We start from the raw sequence: 19,087 nt of genomic DNA on the forward strand, positions 1-19,087 counted from the left end.
TTTGCATTTGCTTTTTTTTTCTAATGAAAAATGAAGCTGTGTACATTCTTGTGTGTGTTTCAAGATCTACACGTTTAAGGGGTTCTCTGTGGTCCTAGCCAGGAGTAGAACTGATGTTCTTTACGAGAGAATGTGTCTTTTCCAAAGTGGTTGGACCCCTTATGTTCCTCTAACAATGTGTAAAGAGTTCTCACTCATCCACTTTCTTGTCAACACTTGCTGTTGTCAGATTTAAAATCTTCTGAGTCAAGTGGGTGAAAATGGGATCTCATTTTATTTTGCATTCCTCAATTTACAGATAAGGTTCAAAATCTTTCCATGTGTTGATCGAGATCTTATGTGTCTCATCTGTGGAATACCTCCTGATGTCTTTCCACTTCCCAATTGGTTTCTTTGTCATTTTCTCTTTTATTTGAACTGATTCTTTATATGGTCTGAATACTGATCCTATTTTGGTTATGTTTCTGGCCAATATCTCCTAACAGTGTGTGGCTTATATTTTCACTCTCTCCCTGTTGTCTTATCAGGAACAGAAATTCTTGATTTTGATATTCTTGATTATAATTTTTAGGTTATATTTTAAGAAAGTTTTAAAATACCAACTTCACAGGGATAAAAATATTACCTTGTAATTGTAAGTGTTTCAGTTTTGCTTTATCCATTTCAGTCTCTCATCCACCTCGAGTTGATGTTTATGGAGTGAGATAGGGATCCACATGGATAGCCACCTGTCCTGGGCCCCCTACATTGAGTTCATGCTTCCTTTGTTGATCTGAGTTGCTACGTTTCTCTCACATACACTGTTTCCCAGATGTGGGAGGCTTTATTTTGGTGCCTCTTGAGTCTTTGGCTACTCTTGTCTCTCTGGACCGTCCTACAGCTAATTACTGTAATCCCCCCCTGCCTCCCCCTTTCACCCCCTTCTGTGGAAGCTGTTTGTCTACTGTCTTTGTCTTTCACTGTTTCTGTGGGGAAGTCTTCTGTGTGCCCTGTGCGTTAGCTGTTCTTTGTCCCTGCCCTGCAGTTCCTTTGCGGTGCACGTAGGTGCATTTTCTTTGGGTCTGCACATCTGTCCTTTGTTGTATGTGTTGTGGGCCATGCATCTGTGAATACTTGTTCTTCCATTGTTTCTGGAAAATTCTTGGTAATCATTTCTTCAAATATTACCTTTTTCTGTTCTCTCTGCTTTTTCCTTCTGGAATTCTGGGTAGAAATATATTCAGACTTTCTCATTCTGTCTTCCGTTCTCTTAAGCCCCCTTTCATAGTTTCTATTCTCCTTGGCTGTGTGAGTGCATTCTGGATAACTCATCAGATCTTTCACTCAGGTCAGTAATTCTCTCTTTTCGCATAAACTGTCTGCTGTTTCATACTCCCATTGAGTTCTTTGGTTCAACAATTATACATTTTGCTTCTGAAAGTTCAGGTTCATTGTTTTCAAGTATCTCTTGTAATCGCTAGCAAATCTCCTGTTGCTTGCTCGTTTTTGTGATTCTCGTCTTTTATTCCTTTGAAATAGTCACAGATTGGAATTCTAAATTCTTTATCTGATTGTCTGAAATCCTTGGGGGGGTGCTGGGAAGGGAGTCTGAATCTGATACATGTTTTTTCTGAGAGTCTGAATCACTCATGGTGATTTATTATTTTCTTTGGTGTTTGGTGATCTTCAGTTGTGAGTTCTTAGCTGGCAAATCTTAATCTACAGAAAACCTGGATGTCTGAAGTGATAAAGGACAACATTTGCATCAGTTTTTCCCAGGAACCAGGCACAGGCAGTTCTACTGGAATCCTGAAGTCTTGGTCCTTTTGCCACTGGCAGTGGTGACACTAGATTTACCCCTAAGGTAGCCCATTTCACTGTCCTGGTTTCTGTTCATTTCTGGGGGTGGGAGAGAGTGTGGATCACTTGGAGGTTTATTTTGCTTCCAGTGAGCCCCAAATTTTTATGTAGGATCTAGTTCTATAGTTGGAGGATAGTTCGTCTCTCAGAAAGTCAGAAGAGCCTGCATTCTCCTTTTAAATTAAGGAAATATCCTGGGAAATTTTCCCATTATCACATGAGATACGTATCCTTTTTCAAGGCTGAGTAAAATTTTTTCATATGCTATTAACCTTCTAAGTATTTTATTCATGACCTACCTCTGTGTTTTAGCTTAATAATCATTCTTTTAATTATACATCTTAGCCACCCCCTTCATGTGTTTGCTTGTTTAATATTCATTCCGTTAGTTGGCTCATTGAACCCCATGTTTTTTGTACACTGCACTGTAGGACCTTGAGTATATATTTTCATTTCTGGCTTTATTTTCTGTCTCACCAGTCGTGGGTTTTTGGTGTACACTCATAGTACATTCTCTTTAGCTGTTCATCCCAAAGATGAAAATTAAAATATTGGAAACTTTCCCAAGTTCCTCTGTCCATTGTCCATCCATCTGTCCTTCCTTCCGTCCGTCCTTCCTTTGTCACCATCATTCTCACGGACCCCTAGATTCATGTCCTTTTGTGACTTAGTTTTCTTCCATGTCCAGCTCTTGTGAAGCTCTCGTCATCTCTTGTCTGTCATCCTGCAGCATTTTCTTATTTATCATTTCTTCTCCTTTTCTACCATCGAAGCCTTACCTGCTCATTCCTGAATTCCCATTACAGTGTCCACAGCAGCTTTCTTCTTCACTCTGTCCCACAGATCGCTACTAGACATCTTTCCAGTTGTGTTTTGAGTCACAGTAAGCTGTAGACTGGAACATACAGTTGCTCATTTTGTCAGAATAGGGGTGCAGTCCCCAAGCCTGAGGCTGACGGCGCGCCAGGAGCTACCTCTTGGGGAAGGTGGTCTGCCTCGTTTTCTCGTTGTTTCCCGTCTGCGCCCGCCGCCCCGCGTGGCCTGCTATAATCAGCTTCTTTTCCTGCACGTAGAACTTGCAGATCACCGCTCAGTGCTTCCTGCCCCGACCCCTCCTGCCTTCTCTGTGCCACCTCCTGTCTGTCGGCTCCTTGAGCAGCCCTCCTGTCACTGTCCGCCAGTGAAGGTAACGCTTTATTCCGCACACCTTTACACAGAGTTGACTTGCCTGTTCTGTCAATGTACGCTGTCATCGTTTTGTGTGATTGGTGTGCATTTTGTGTCTCTCCGAGCAAGTTGCATAAATTTCAGAGGCTGCAGATTGCCTGCCAGCGTTTTAGTCGTCTGTGTTTAACACAAGGGCCAGTGCTGAGTGGTGCTCAGGAAAGCCCATTGCCCTGTCACAAGGAAGGCACGGGTGCCCTTCAGACGTCCGGGCGGGGCTGGCGCCTTCCCTGCAGCACACGCACCGTCCGCGGGGCGCTCAGGGCTCCTGGGGGGCCGTGCGCGTCGTCCGTGTGTGCTCGAGCAGACGCACAAATAGGGCTTGAGAACAATTTCATCCCAGCGCTCGCTCCGGCAGCACATATTCTCAGATTGGAATGATACAGAGAAACTTAGCATGGCCCCTGCGCAAGGATGGCATGCAAACTCGTGCCGCGTTACGTGCTTTTTAGTTTGGGGTTTGTAGATACAACTCTGTATGTAAAAAAGATGGACCTACTGAAAGCACAGGGAACTATACTCAGTACCTTGCAATAGCCTATAATTAAAAAGACTATGAAAAGAAATACATATGTATATGTATAACCGAATCACTATGCTGCACCAGAGCTAACACAACATTGTTAATCGACCTCAATTAAAAAAGTTATTTCCAGATAACTTGGCATCTCTTCTCAGTAGACCAGTTAAATGGATGTCAGCTGACAAAGTAGTAGCCTTAAATTTCAGATCTTGAGTAATTTATAATTAAATTACAGTGATTTGTGGACACATATCCTTCAAGGGGAAATGGCATTCAGTTTTTTGTTGCTGTTATTATTGTTTCTTTTTCTTTAGAAATGTGGGCTAGAAACTTCACAGTCCTATAAAAATGAAAACTTTCCTGTAACAAATGTCATTCTTTCTTTCTGTCTGAAGATCTTAGTCCGAAGAAGCAGCAGCCCGGCTGAATTGGACTTAAAAGATGACTTACAGCAGACGCAAGGGAAATGCAGGGAAAGACAGAAGAGTAAGTGCCAGGCCACGTGGTCGTGTTCCTCCGACTTCAACACTGACGTGTTTTGTTTCCTTGTGACTTTCTGACTTAAATGATCTGAAGAGACGTGGCTGTGAAATGGGACGTTTTTATTGTTGGGATCCCCAGGTCGATGGGGGGTTAGTCCACACATACAATAGAACAGTCCTGGTCAGGTACCTGCGCCTTCGAGGCCTGTCTCCCCACCCCGGGGCCGTTCTCCAGGTGAGAAGCACGGCCAAGGCTGATGGCTGGGCAACAGACAGACCTGGGAGGAAAAATGATCTTCCCCGCAGAGTTTCCGCAGGGTAGAGTCAAAGCTTCGGAAGTACCTTGAAGTCAGTGGTATAAATATTTAAAAAGTAATATTTGGCTGGGATGCCGAGACCTACCGCCATCCGCTGTGAAATGCAGCCCTGATACTCTGCTTTCCTGAGGCCCGCTGCCAGGCCCCTCCTTCTCACGGCAGCCCGGGGCGCAGGGCCCGCAGACCCAGGGTGGGTCTCGGTGGAGGGCAGGGCAAGGCTCTCAGGCCCCTCCTGCTAGAGTCCTGGGGCGGCTGAAGTTAGGGACCTAACAGATGCGGCGGGGACGACTCTCAGTTCTCCACAGGTGAAGAGAGGACAGCAGATTAGAAGCAGCAGGGCTGGGGGTCGGTCAGCAGCAGATTCAGAGCGCAGCCCGAGAGGAAAGGGCAGACACCTAATGTCCCTATGAAGCCTGCGGGAGACTTGGAGGAGCAGACCCCTCCTTGGAGTCTTGGGTCTGCTTTGTGGCCAACTAAATACCCTATCAGGTTGCATAGCCTTTGAAAGCATCGCTGTATCATGACAAGTTAGAACTCCCATGTTTCAAGGGGAAAGTTTCTGTTGGAGAAACTCATGCGTGGGACACCTCATACCCCGCTGGGTGCAGGTCCACACCTCGGCTCGCAGTACAGCATCCCTGGGCTCTTAGGCTGGCAGATTAAGCCTGCATTTGTGGCAGAATCAATTCCTACCCTCTTCCTCCCCACCATCTCTGTTTGTAGTTGAATAAATCACCGTAGAAAACTAAAGGACTTAGTGCGATCTTTTGCGCACACGGACCACCGGCCGCAGACCCCGTGAAGAGAGTGCCCCGGGAGTGATGTGTGCGGTGCTTGTGATGACGGCTGGCTCCCGGCGCTCGGCACCTTGGTTCCGTTTACCAAGAGCCCCAGCGGGCAGCTTCGGAGCCCTGGTCCCCTGAATGATTGTGGCTGGGTCTGCTGTCTGGCTGCTTGTGTGCTGGCTGGTGGATTCTCCGATTTCCCGTTGTCTGTCCTCTCAGACTGCTTCTCCCCTTCTGCCAGGTGACAGTGTCAGCAGTGACACAGCCCTGAGCTACAGCACAGAGGCAGAGCTGGCCCTGAGCCCGTGGCTGACCTGTGAGGAGGACCCCGAACTGAGCTCTCCCACGGATGCTGCGACTGACTCCGACGCCCGCCATTGGCTACAGCTTAGTCCCACTGATGCTTCCAACTTGACAGGTAACTGTGTCTTCGAGAAGAGGCACCAGTGTTAACAGTCGGGAGGTCCCACAGTCTCCTAGGTGCAGGGACTCCAGGGGTCTTTAGCACAGCGATGCCGGGGGCGCCCGCCCCAACCCCCGTCCGTAACCAGCTGTGAGTTCTCAGACCCCTGTGTGCAGAGGGGGCTGAGACAGCGGCTGAAGAGCAAGGAGGCCGCCACGCCAGCAACCACTGTCCAATGCAGGAGGAAGTGACTCGTTTAGCCACGACCCAATTTGCTTTACTCTGGAAAAGCATAATTTATCCAACTTACACGTGTTGTAAATCCAGGATAAGTTAAAGAATTTAAGTAGCTTATTGATTACTGTTTTCTTTAATTTTACTATAAAATATTTGATGCATGCAGGGTAAGTTGTGATACATCTGTGAGTTATGGGCCATGGTCGTAAAATGAGCCGTGGTGAGCCTGCAGCCCAGCGACAGAGAACAGCTTCCAAACCCACAAGGTTCCCAAGAGGCCCTTCTGTCATCCTGTGACCCTGCCCCCAGTGTTTTGTTTTTGATAATCATTCCCTTCTTTATGGTTTTACCATACATATCTGTCTCCTCAAACAATATATCATTTAATTTTTGTTTTAAGCTTTTTAAAAATGTTGTCATGTTCTATATTTTTTGTAACTTCCCCCCCTTGCATAGTGTATTTCTAAAATTCACGAATAGATTACAGAGCCGAACTTGCCGATGGGCATCCAGGCTCTGCCGAGGAGTTGCTGGGTGGCCTGGAGCAAGTTAATCGCTGTCCTTCAGTTTCCTTTTTGTGGAACGGGGATAGTAGCGGTCCTTACTATAGGGTTGTTGGAGGAATCAGTGAGTGGACATCCCAGTCAAGTACACAGAACAGGGGATAGGGGAGCGCTCTGCAGTTTTAACTGCTCACACGCCCACTTACACGCCCGCACACATGTGCACACACACACATCATGTGACCCTGGGAAAGTGAACCTCTGAAGGCTCGGTCCTCTCACCTGTGTGACAGGGAAGCTCAGTGTGGGAGACCCTGACCCCACGTCCTTCCTGGTCCACCGTATTCCTGGGTCCACAGACATCTTTTACGAGAACAATTCAGACAAACTACAAAGCATGTGTTGAGTAAAAGCGGTGTTAGAATGCTGAAAAGCATTTTAAAATTAGAAATAAAAACTAAAATTCTAACTTGAATATACTTTTTTTAACCAAGCAAACTGGTTTTCATTAATTACGGTGTAAAATTTAACCACTCCCTGATGTTTTTGGGAACTTCTGATGGAGTAACGTTAAAATTTGCGTATAAAAATTGTGTTGGATAACATCTTTCATCTGTGAGATAAGTAAGACTGAGAAGTATGATCTTCATGTGTGTTTAACGTACATTTTAATTAAGACTAGAGAAACAAAGGGAAACAAACCAGTTAGCTGTAAATGAGTAATGCATTGCTTTATAATGCTGTGGTGTCGTCCCTAAGCAACAGTGGACATTTCTGGTCTAAGTGTTCACACCTGCCGATGGTAGAAGCCTCGTAAAGTCAGCGAGAGAATGATTGGCAAAATCATGAGCTTAGTTTTACAGATTAGTAGGTAGGAATTTGTGCTTCTCAAATTCTTGGTTCTTTTAGAGATTATTTAAAATTCTTTATCTATATAGTGACATGTAGATATGTATAATGATTTTGAATAATACTACTATGAATTTATAAGGAATTCTGCAGTTTACAAAGAACTTGGAGGCACTCTCTTTGATTCCTATGGTAAGCAGTTCAGGTCTTAAAACTCTGTTTTATAGACGGAGAAGCTGAGACCCAGAGAAACCACGTTGCCTCCCTGGAGAGTAAGGACCAGAGCGGGAACTGGCTTCCAAAGTGTTTTGGCTCCAAATGCAGAGCTACATCTGCTCCTTTTTTCTGCGCTGCTGTTAAAATTACAGCTGCAAACCCCTTTCAACTATTTGAGAATCATTAATACATTTATGGAATAAATGGCCTCTTTGGGTCCAACATAGATTATCCAAGGGAAATTATCATGGTACTATCGGAGGCGATACTGAATTTTCCGTAAGTTGAATTTACTTCAACAAGAACTAGTTTTAATTACTTTTATTGAAAAGAAAGAAAACTGGGTGATTACCTCTTTTGTCTGTCCTCTGGAGAGATTAGTTCTGATCCGCCTCAGAGTTGCGTGGGACAGCTCCATTTAATAAACTTGTGTCGGGTAATTTTACATGATGCACTTTGGGTTGTGATTAACTCCTCCAAACACTTAGTTCTTCTTTGAAATCCTAACATAGAGAATCAGTACACTCAGTTCAATAGTTCATCTTGTCATCTGTGAAAAGGACAAACTGTAACATGATAAGGTTTAAGGATTAACACAGTTCTGAATTTAACTTTCTGTCCTTAGGAGAACAGTTTCTTCATAAATGGACAAACTAAAACTCACGTTAGCCTAATCTCTAGGACATGCAAACAGAGTGACCCAGCAATTTGCCTGTATCTCTGTTTCTCATCGAAAACCCTACCAATTATCAAATGCTTAGAATAATAAACTGCTTCTAAGATCTTAGATTCCTTTATCATTGGCAAGCTAACAGTTCTGTTCTTTATTTGCTTTCTTATTTAAGTCATTTCATGTTTTCTGAAAATACCAGCTAGATTTATTGTGTGTTGTTTCAGAAGACATCTGGCGTTTGTATGGCAGGACATGGACATGATTGTCTTGAAGGAAGGAGTTCACATGCACAGGTCCCTGTGCATGAGATGGGGCAGGGCATGCCACTCGGGCACCTGGGGAGGCAGGAAGAGACGGGGAAACATGGGCGTTAGCCTTTGTCATCATTTCTGTGGGAAAGGGGAGGCAGGGCAGGCCAGGCAGGCTCAGGACTGGCTGGTTTGGATGACTGCAGCAGACCCTGGAGCACAGACACTGGCCCTGGTCGCCTGGTCGCTGGCCCGCAGTGATCAGGGCAAGGGGGTATCTGTTTGATGGTAAGAGCCATGTAGAGGCGGTGGTTGGGAGGCCTGAATTTTGGACTGTTGAGTCTGCGTGTGAAAGACATGCTCCCTGGTGAGCTGTTCACCATCTCTAGGAGTGAGCTAACCCTGGGATAGGCAGTCCTTTCCTGTCAGGGCAGCCCCAGTGCCAGAGCAGCAAGAATACCAAAAATAAGAAGATCTGGTTAACTCGCGCATGAGTTTTATTCTGCTGAGCTTGTGATTTTCAGGGGGGAATATTTATGACTCTGTAGCTAAGAATCATTATTGCTGCTGAACTCATCTTCTATTCAGCAGATTCAGCTTATAATCTAGAAATGCTGCTTTTGATGCTGTAAGAAATGAACAGATGAGTAAGACATGGCTACAGCTGACTTAAGGGCTGACCAAGAGGACCGAAAGTAAGGCATTTATTCTGATGAGAACAAATGATGTGATAAGTGCTAAGAGATTTATTTAAAGGGAGCTTTAATCACAGAGATAGATGAAGGGACTGGAGTATAAAATATACACTGAATCCACACAGACATGGAACTGTGATGCGTGAGAGGTGGCCCTCCCGGTCTGACCAGGGAGGAATGTGTTGCCCCACAAATGCCTGCGGGGCAAGTGTTTCTTCCACAGGGAAGAAAATGAAATAGAATCCCTACCCCATACCTTGCCCACTGCCAAGTGCAGGAAATACGTAAATGCAAAAGGGAAATTCCAAAACCTTTTGGAAGAAAATATCTTCTAAAAATATGTCTAAGACCTTAGGGTAAGAAAGGTTTTCTTTTCTTTTTTTCTTTTTTTCAATTGAAGTGTAGTCAGTTACAATGTGTCCATTTCTGGTGCAGTGTAATGTCCCAGTCATACATATATATACATGGATTCTTTTTCATTTTCTTTGGGAAGGTTTTGTTAGATGAAAAAAAATTCTAACTATAAGAGAAATGTCAATCACTAATTTAACTTCAGCACAATTAGAACTTGACTTTCATCATGGAAGAAACTTTAAGCGTCCCAGGTCAGCGGAACCTGGAGGGTGAGCGCCAGCCCTGGCGCTCCTGCCTTCCCAGGCCGCCATCAGATTGGTGGTACGTTTTAAGAAAAGGTTCCGTAAGAAGTGGTTTCCAACATTTTACCTTTGTCGGGAGAGGCTCATTGGGTGGCTCTGCTGCAGGATAAGCTCCGGGAGGGGGACTGTGGCTGGTTGTCTCCACAGCTGCTCCTGGCTGCTGGAACGGTGCCCGGCAGGAGAGGAATGGTCAGTACGTACTTGAACCAATGACTGAAGAAGCTTTAAGCTGCAGGCTGTTGTTCGATTTAGCTAAAAACAGCAATTACATTTTAACCTTTAAAAATAAGATTCAGTTTCAAAATCTCTTTTATTTAGTATGTTTATCACAGACCTGCCTCTAAGTGTCATCACGGAAACCTTTTACCACTTCTGCTTTTGATTACGGCTTCTCCTTTTAATTTTCACCATTACCTGCCACCAAAACTGTTTTTGCAGGAATTGTTTGCGTTCTCTGCCATCGCATACGTTTTTGGCGTTTTCACCAGACTTTGATCTGCTTTGAAGATAGAAAATGTTATCAAGAGAAGTGATGATGATAGGGATCATGTGTTGCTCACGTTTGAAATCTTTAAAATGGGTGCTGTGTGTCCCCGGCAGGCAGACGAGGCCGGAGAGGAGAGTGGGCCACCATGGGCACCGGCACGCCACCTCGCCGGTCTCCTCTTTGGATCAGCAAAGTCTAGGCTTGATTTTTCTGGTCCCAGAATCAATCATTGTGTTTCCATTGAGCCTTTGGGTTGGTGCCTTTGGTTTAGTTTTCAAGTTAAAGGGAAAATCATTTCCAAGGCCCTGGCTGTGTTTCCTCAGCGCTTTCCAAGCTGCATAACACTGTTGCCACATGAAGTCGCCGTGTGGTCACTGGTGCCTGTTGTCCTAGTTACCAAGACTTACTTCACGGCTAAAAGCCTTTGCAGATTTGCAAAGTTCAGAACTTTATGTTGCTCTGTGGAAGTCCTGTATGTGTTTGGAGGAAGGTGATATAGTTTTATTTGTTGGCAAGGTTACCCACCTTAATTATTTTTTTAATGTCTCTGTAACAATAATGACCCAAGAAGATACTAGGCTAGCATACCGGCTTGCTCATAAGACAGAGGAGAAACTAAGTCTTTGGTATTTTTAAGGCAAACGTGGGATTTCCTGCAATCTCTCAAATCCCGATTTTTAATTAAGTGCTGCTCCGCTGAGGGACCGTCCACATGTGAAATGTCAGCATCTGTTCTGTGGCTTCTGTCACTGGTGGAATCATTTTGGGCAAAAACATTTCGAGTTATTAAAATATTTTTTTCATAATAATATTGGGCATGTAATCATTCCAGATACTTTTAAAGGACTCCCTGTGTTTTGCTGACATGATGGAGGATGTTGCGTAGATTGTACCACTGAGGTGGACGTTTCTCTGAGAGCAGAGTGGCGCCGAAGCAGATCTGTTATGAGGGCTCCTTCCATGGCGGACACTGCGTTGGGTGGCAGGTGGCAGGGAGGCAGGTAGCAGGGCGCCTGGCCCAGGTCGCTCAGAGCTGTCACTCAAGGGAAGTCCCAGCGTGGCCAGAACTCTGCGGGCTCGTCTCCGTCTCAGGTGGCTGCGTGTCAGGGGTGACGGTTGGGGTGAAACAAAGCCGTAAGTCATCTAACCCCCTTACTTTTCTCTTTGTCACCGCCCAGGGGACTTAGCGGCCTCGTGGCGCTCTTCAGGGGAAGGATCGATGCTGCTTGATGCTGCTTGCTCCCTTGCAGGCCGAGTTGGTTTGTAGGGCTCACGGGGGCTTCAGCACACCCTCCCAGACTGGCAGGCTGGGTACCGTGCCCCCTTTGCAGACTGAACGTCAGGAGGACGAGCCTCTCTGTGGGGTTTTGTCAAAGGCAGTGAGCCCAACAGGCGGGGCCCCAGGCTTTTGTGGGCCCTGCACGCGCCAGCGCGGGAGCTCGGCCTGGCACGCCTGCGTCTGCCCAGCGGGTTCCGTGACACCCATGTGGGGAGTACAGACGTGTCTTGCTCTGAGAGGGAACAGTGCTCCTGGGTTTGGGAAGGCCTGACCCCGTGCGCCATCCTCATTAAATCCTTGGTTTCCGTGTCTTGGGATCTTTCCGTAACTACTACAGTAAGCCACTCGCGGCCTTCACGGGCGCGAGCTGCAGGCACGCGGAGCCGTCCCTGGATCTGCCCTGTCTCCTGCCACACTCACTCCTGCCCCTCGCTGGCTCTGGTCATTCCTTGACGTGGGTTCCTCCCATCCATGGATGGTGCCTCCGTTTCTGTGATTAGGCCTTAAAAACCCCACAGCGTCAGCCCCCAGCGTGATGCTCCCGGTGGTGGCAATTGCCTGCACATGAGTCCTCCTTCATTTGTAGGGGGTGAGGAGGACAACTTTGGGAACGATTGTGTCAATAACCGGGGTGGGGTAGGTGAGGGGGATTGGTGGGGGGTGGGACACAACTCTTTACACCCCGAGCAGAGACTCAAAAGAGAAGCAAAGCCAAGGTGGGTTAAACCCAAACCCTAAAGTAGGTTGTAACTCAGCAGCTGCAGCAAAGATAAAACGGCCTGAACTCGCAGTTAGCGTCAGAAACCCCTGGGTTAGGCTGAAGCAATAAAGTGCAGCCGTGTGACGTTTACAAGAGGTCACCTGAATACACAGGGGAAGACATAAGTGTTGATAGAAGGGAAGGAAGGCGGGCCACCGGTGCAGCTCCGTGTGGTCAGCCACGTAAACTTTAAGGCAGAAATCATCTATTAGTGACAGCAGTAACTCCAAACTTACATGAAGTTCAGAGCCTCCAGCTGTATGGAGTAAAATTCGACAGAATTGAAGGAACTACTGATAAAACCATGATCATAGTAGGAAATTTTAATATCAGCTCTCATTAACTGATGAGTTAAGCAGAAAAAATATTGGAATAGAGAAGACTTACACAATACGGTTAACCTTGATTGAATGGAGAGCTTTGGATATAAAAAATTTTGAAGTTAGTTTAAAAATACCTGTGATTTTTTAAAGCACATGGAACATTTACAGAAATTGACCAATTAGATCATTAAGCAAGCCTCAACAAATGTCCATGATTTGAAACTGTATTATATTCTGTAAATGTGATGAAATAAACTAAGAAGGACAAAAAGAAAAAGAGAAGAAAAATACATTAAGAAACTGAAAACTGCATTTCAGATAAATTAGGTCCAAAAAAAATCAAATTTTGAACTGGAAAATATTTCTAACTGGACTACAGAGAAATGTAGCTGAAAACTTACATAGAGGAAAATATATGGCCTTAGGTGTACATTAGAAGCAAAGAACATTGATCTATGTTTCTTATTCAAAAAATTGGGAAAAGAATGACAATAATACATAGAAGTTGATTAAAAAAAAGCCCCAATAAGGCTAAGCACACACACAAATACTAGGGAGCAGTAGGGAAAACAAAGACCACTCTGCAGAGACATTCAGAAAATAGACAGTTAGGCAAGATTGACCCCAGAAAACATACTGGAGGTGGAAAAGGGAACAGAGCTACAGAAGCAGTGTACAATTTAAAGTTAATACAGTAGGTTAATTCGAATAGACATAAAAATAAAGGACAATTCCCAGTTTTACTGAAGCTTCAAATAAAAGAGAAACTCTCTCTTTCAACCTGTTGTAGACACAGGAAAGAAAGGAAGCTCCCTAACATCTACTGTTTACCTTGTGATACCTCAGTGATAAAACCAGACAAAGTATTAAAAAAGGAAAATTAGAGTTTATCTCACTTAAAAGCATGTAAGCAAAAATCCTAAATAAAGCATCAGCGAACGAAATCCAAGAATATTGGGGAAAGATCATACATCGGGTAAGACAGTTTCTCTCTAGAAATGCAAATGTGAAAGCAAAAGAGTAACTAAGTGACTGAGTGATCTGTCATGACAAATCCCGGCTGAACAACATTGTGCAGAGTATCTGATCGGTGCCCCTCAGAACCGTCAAGCTCATCGAAAACAAGGAAAGTCTGAGAAACTGTAACAGCCCAGAAGAGGCTAAGGAAACATGACAGATACATGTGATCTGGGTAGTGTCTTGGAACAGAACAAAGACTCTAGTTTGAAAACCAAAGTGCTCTCAGTGACGTAGGGGCTTTATAATAACGTTTCAGTGTTGGTTCGTTCGTGACAACGAGCACCACATTGCTAAGATGTTAGTAACGGGGAAACCGGCTGTGGGTTACATGGGCACTCTGTACTATCTTTGCAATTTTTATAAGTCGAAAACTGTTCTTAAAAAAATGAAGTATATTTTTAAAAAAGTGATTCCAGAAAAAATTGTTGAACAGAAAATAAATGTATTAAAAGTAAACAAAAATATGATCAACTAAGAACATGAAGTAAGCTCAAGAAATGAATGACAGAGGCATTTAAAATGCCTTACTAATGCATCTCCAGTCAAAGATAGCAGAATGGACAGACACAGAGAGCCCCGCTTGTGCCCTCAACCCCACCCAGGTCACAGTAAGGATGTGTGTGAAGTTAGACGTAGATACCCCAGGGCGTCGATGGCAGGAGGAAAGCAGCACATTTTCCAAGTAGCAAACGGGTGACACAGTGACGGAGCCCTGGACCCTGTGTCAGTAGTGGGGGAAGCCAGGACGCAGCCTGAGGACGGTTATTGCGGGTTCCCTGAAATGACCTGAAGATGCCCCTACGAGGTCCTTCAGGAGTGGGAGGTAATGGCGGGGCTGGAAACAGAAGGCTATTGGTAAGTCTGTTTAGGAAGTTGTTAGAACTTCACCCCAAAAGATGAAGAGAGAAGAATAAAGTTTATTTAGAGTAATGCTGTTGGGCAGACAGGCAGGGCTTCTAAAACATACCATTTAACTGGTATATGGTCAGGCTTGAAGCAAAGCAGTCAATAAACCAAACTTGCCTTTTTTCATGGCCACATTCCCCACCCATCCTACTCAGGTCCTCCTCCCCCTCCGCTGCTTATGAAGCCCGTCGCAGGGTCTCCAGGAACAGCCCTGTCATCTCTGGGTGCTGCCCTTCTATGGAGCAGTCGGCCCCCTTGGACCTTTCCCCGTCCACTCCCCTGTCCTGCCCAGTTGTCGGCCGTTTCACACCTGGTCTTCATTATTTCGCTCTGAGTACACATGTTTTCAAGCGGAGGTAGCTTGCATGAAAGGAAAAAACGTTGTGATGATGAAATCAAAGCTGTGTCCACGGGGCTGACACGCGTTTTTCTCCGCAGATAGCAGCGAGTGCCTTGCCGACGACTGCAGCATCGTCGCCGGGGGGACCCTCGCCGGCTGGCACCCAGACTCCGCCGCCGTGTTGTGGCGGAGGGTCCTGGGAATCCTCGGGGACGTGAATAATATCCAGTCACCCCAGATCCACGCCAGGGTTTTTGGCTACCTCTGTGAGCTCTGGTACAAACTAGCCAAGGTACGCCCTGCTGTGTTCCTTCTTATTCTAACGTGCGAAAATCGATCTATTGCTTACTGTAAAAGCCGTACTGCACGTAACTTCTCAACATACTCTGGAACAAAAAAATGTGCTTGTTTAGACAACGTACGTTTGCTTACCAGAGAACAAATGATAATACTTGCAGTTTGGTCATTTTATAAATGCCTAAGAGTTATTTCATTTCATGCATAAGTAGACTGTGCTATAGGATGGTTAAGAATGGGATATTATACAGTAGTTTTAGTTACTGGCTTTATAAAAGCCACACTGGCTTTATTGTACAAAATTTGAAAAATGTAGAAAAATGCTTAGAAAGTAAACCTCACCGTCCACAGAGTAAACCGATGTTAATATCTATTCTTATTTCTGTGGATAAACACATTTTTACAGACGTAGAATCTTAGAGTACATACAGTTTTCATTCTGCTTTTTGCTTTTGTTTGTAACATGCATTTCCCCCAGGTTACTACCTTTTCTACCTTTTTTTTTTTTTTGCGGAAACATGATCCGTGTTTATACAGTAAAACTTGTGAAACCATTCCTTATCATTTGGAGTTCAGGTCGACCTCTCCAGGCATCAAGATCCAAGGAGAAGCAATACCCTTGTTCTATATTAAATCTAAAACCCCACACAATTCAAAAAGACAATGGAGCTCATGATAGAAGAAAAACTCGTCTAACTATTGTAGCTTCTCACTCAACTTGCAGAAATTTAATTGGAAGCAGCTATTTGACCGTGGAGCACTATACTGAAACATGACTGGGGTGGACTGTGTTGCCCTCCCTAAAATTCTCCTTGTCACGCACTAGATACGGGACAATCTAGCAGTGAGCCTGGATAACCAGTCTTCTCCGTGTCCTCCCACCCTGACCCCTCCGCTCAGAATGTTTGCGTCATGGCTGTTTAAGGCAAGTGAATATGTGTTTGTTCCTTTGTTGTGATTTCCTCTTCCTCTCTGAAATTGAGTTTTAAAAAATGTAATTGCCCTCGACTGCATGTTTTGAAGACAGGCTGGGTCTTACTCAAGCCAGCGCCTCCCCCACCTCCATAAACAACTTTATGCAGAACTGAGAAGTAGATGAAAGGATGAAACGCATCTGCCTCTGGAGTTGATTAAATCTCTCCACGTCTCCTTGGCAGGCGACGACTTTGCCAAAGGAGTATAAGGAAGGCAAACTCCAAGCCTACAAGCTCATCTGTGCCATGATGACCAGACGCCAGGACGTGCTGCCCAGCTCGGACTTCCTGGTGCACTGCTACCTCGCCATGCACCTGGGCTTAACCAGCGACGACCAGGTAGCCCTGACGCCCTCCTCAGGGCAGACTATTATTTGGAAAGTGCACGTCACTCTGCAGGTTTAATTGTTGGGGTTTGTCAAGGCGCCTCCGAAATGTTGAAATCCCCAGTAGTTTCAGCCGCTCCACACACCGCAGCAGCAGTGGGCTTTCGGACACGTCAGGCAGACGTCTCCCATCCCTGCGGGTCTCGCTGCTGAAGTGCTGACTCTGCGCTTCACCAGCCAGATCTGAATTTTACCCTGCGGTCGGCCCACTTCTCACCCCTGCCTGATGTCAACCTCAAAATGATTTATCTCAACCGCTTTTTGTTGCGGTTTGACATTAGATATTATTGGAAGACAATGATTTGGGTCATTTAAAAATGTTTGAAAACTATTGTTTTAGGAGTTAGGAGGTTTTTGTGAATGACCTCAGCCATAAACGAGGGGTCCTGACATCTCTTGACGAGGCCGTAAGTTCTCTCAGAGGAGCGCGAGTGGTGGTGAAGTTGAAACAGAAGGCCCGAGGGAGCCTCTGACAAGCAGCCTGCAGCCCTGGCTGTTCCTGGAGGCCCCCTGCTAGCGGGGGGGGGGGGCGGGGGGGGGTGCAGGACCGCTGACTCTTGACCTCCCGCCTGAATATCAAGGAGGCAAGTGATGTGATTGGTTTGTGAAGCCACCGAGATTAATCTGGAGGAGGGACTTAGAAATGGGATGGCGGTAGGGTACAGTAGGAAGTTGAGCCTGGACAGAGATTAATTAGGACGTGATTAAACAAATAAAGATGTTTTTGAATGGTGAGAACTAAGATGGTAGCATTGGAGATGGGAAGAAGAAATAGGAAAGTTTCCAGAGATTTTTAAGGCATTTAATTTTATGTCTAAGTCTTGGCCAACGAGAGATTTGCAGAGTCTCTTAGAATTTACTCGTTAAATTGTAGATAGCTTACCAGTGAACTGAAATCGTTCACAAACTACCAGGCAGCCGTCCTTTCTGTCTGTGTCTTATTGTTTGGGTGTGTGATGCAGACACCCAGACTTTCTGACACATGTCAGAGGACATCCTCCTAATTTGCCAGCCTCACCTTGGGCCCCATTTAAAACTCTTGTAAAATGTTCCCTGATAAACACCTTGAGCTTTAATCATGGAGCCTTTTCTCCAAAGTAACAGCCATACTGTCCTGCTGAGATATCTCTGTTATATTTGCTCCAGTTTCAGCAGAACGCTGGCTCATTTTTTTCCTAAATAAATGCGGAAATATAGAGATACCAGGAGACCTGTCTGTACTCCTTGCTCAGATATTTTGCAGCCTTCGTTGCTGGTGGAAGCATCTTTTCCAGCATGATGCAGCTTGGGGCATGTGGAAGACCAAGGGGTAAAAATAGGGAAGGGAGGCAGCAGAGACGGTCATGAGACCCTCAGTGATGGGACCAGAGGAGGAAGGGCGGGCTGCCACTGCTGTACTTGAAAGCAGCATTTTGCTAAGATCTGTGGCAAAAACATCTAGTTGGACGCGATAATGCGCTGTAGAACCCCCTCGTGAGGCAAACAAACTTGGACTTTGAAGTCAGCTGTAAACACTTGGTATTGCTAGGTTGCGTTTTCTGGGAAGTCACATCAGTGGGTGTGAGTTTAGCATCCTATTTTAAAGTGTGTCGGGGTGACAACGAAACAATAGAATGAGGTGAAATACGTACATTATAACATTTGAGAACCGAAAGCATTATTCCAAAAACTGGATTCTACAGTGTAGAAACAGGAGTTTTCAACTTTTATACTTAAGATAATTTTCACATCTTAATATATACCATGTTTCTGGGTAAGTTTGATCTTTTGTGGTTTGCTGCAAAATACGTAACTCTTAAATGGTGGCCCATTGCTAGCGGTAATCCCAACATCCAGACTTCTGAGGCAACACTGGGATATCGTAAATCTCTGTTTTATAATCAGCCTATTGTTGAGGCCGTTAGAAGCTTGAATTTTTTAATGCGTTTAATAGCATTGACTAGTTTGCTTCAGCCTTAACAATTAATGGTATATGTTATAGAAACCCTGACTGTCGGCCAGACAGAATTACTCTAAGTCAACTTTATTCTTCTGCCAGAAGAAAATTACGCAGAAGACTTTCTAATGAAAGAAAGTTTTCTCATTTAAGTAAGAAGTGTCTTGGGTGTTTAGGGTAACTTTCGGTCCACATGTCTAAGTAGGTCATGCTGGTTGCTCCCAAACTTACATGTACTTCTGGAAACACATGCTATATTAATTATGAAGAGAAAAGGAAGCATTTGCTGTAGAGACAACAGTTAAATTCAGTTTTGTAATTGACAGACTGCGCCGGTGACTAGGGCCCTCCGGGGGCTGTTTCCGCTTCGTGAGGTTTCTCAGAGCCTCACTTCTATGTGGCCTGGCACTAGAAGGCTTTGTTCCTGCAGAGAGAAAAAATATATATAACTTATAACAAGTTTTTCCTTATTTTTTAATAAGATAAGTGATAGTACATCGTTTTAAATTTTTTAACATTTGTTAGTTTTGTCTTAAATGCAACCCGAGTTGAATTTCCTCCTTTGGCCTCTGGGTGGCACTCTTGTCTGCGGGACGCACCGCCGCTAAGCCTTGGCGCCACTGGGAGGCCCGGCCTGCGAGCACGGAGGTGTGGCCTGGCCGTCTTTCAGATGGTTTCCTCAATCTGAGAGCCGCAAAATCATGTCAGTGGTGACTTATCAAGTGTTCA

General features: G+C 45.1%; 1 protein-coding gene and 1 non-coding gene across 2 annotated transcripts in view; both read left to right on the forward strand.

Annotated features, from left to right (window-relative positions):
* RALGAPA2 (Ral GTPase activating protein catalytic subunit alpha 2) overlaps positions 1-19,087 on the forward strand; it is a 266,689-nt gene that overhangs the window by 110,592 nt on the left and 137,010 nt on the right. Inside the window, exons 19-23 of the mRNA XM_072943695.1 lie at positions 3,982-4,072; positions 5,412-5,588; positions 14,864-15,057; positions 15,889-15,987; positions 16,220-16,375. Coding sequence (XP_072799796.1) covers positions 3,982-4,072; positions 5,412-5,588; positions 14,864-15,057; positions 15,889-15,987; positions 16,220-16,375 — 717 coding nt within the window. The remainder of the gene's footprint in view (positions 1-3,981; positions 4,073-5,411; positions 5,589-14,863; positions 15,058-15,888; positions 15,988-16,219; positions 16,376-19,087) is intronic.
* LOC116278905 (U6 spliceosomal RNA) lies at positions 3,406-3,512 on the forward strand. The gene has a single exon (XR_004188252.1). It is a non-coding gene; the product is annotated as a U6 spliceosomal RNA (small nuclear RNA).

Source organism: Vicugna pacos, chromosome 19 (genome assembly GCF_048564905.1).
Source record: "Vicugna pacos chromosome 19, VicPac4, whole genome shotgun sequence".
Taxonomy (NCBI): domain Eukaryota; kingdom Metazoa; phylum Chordata; class Mammalia; order Artiodactyla; family Camelidae; genus Vicugna; species Vicugna pacos.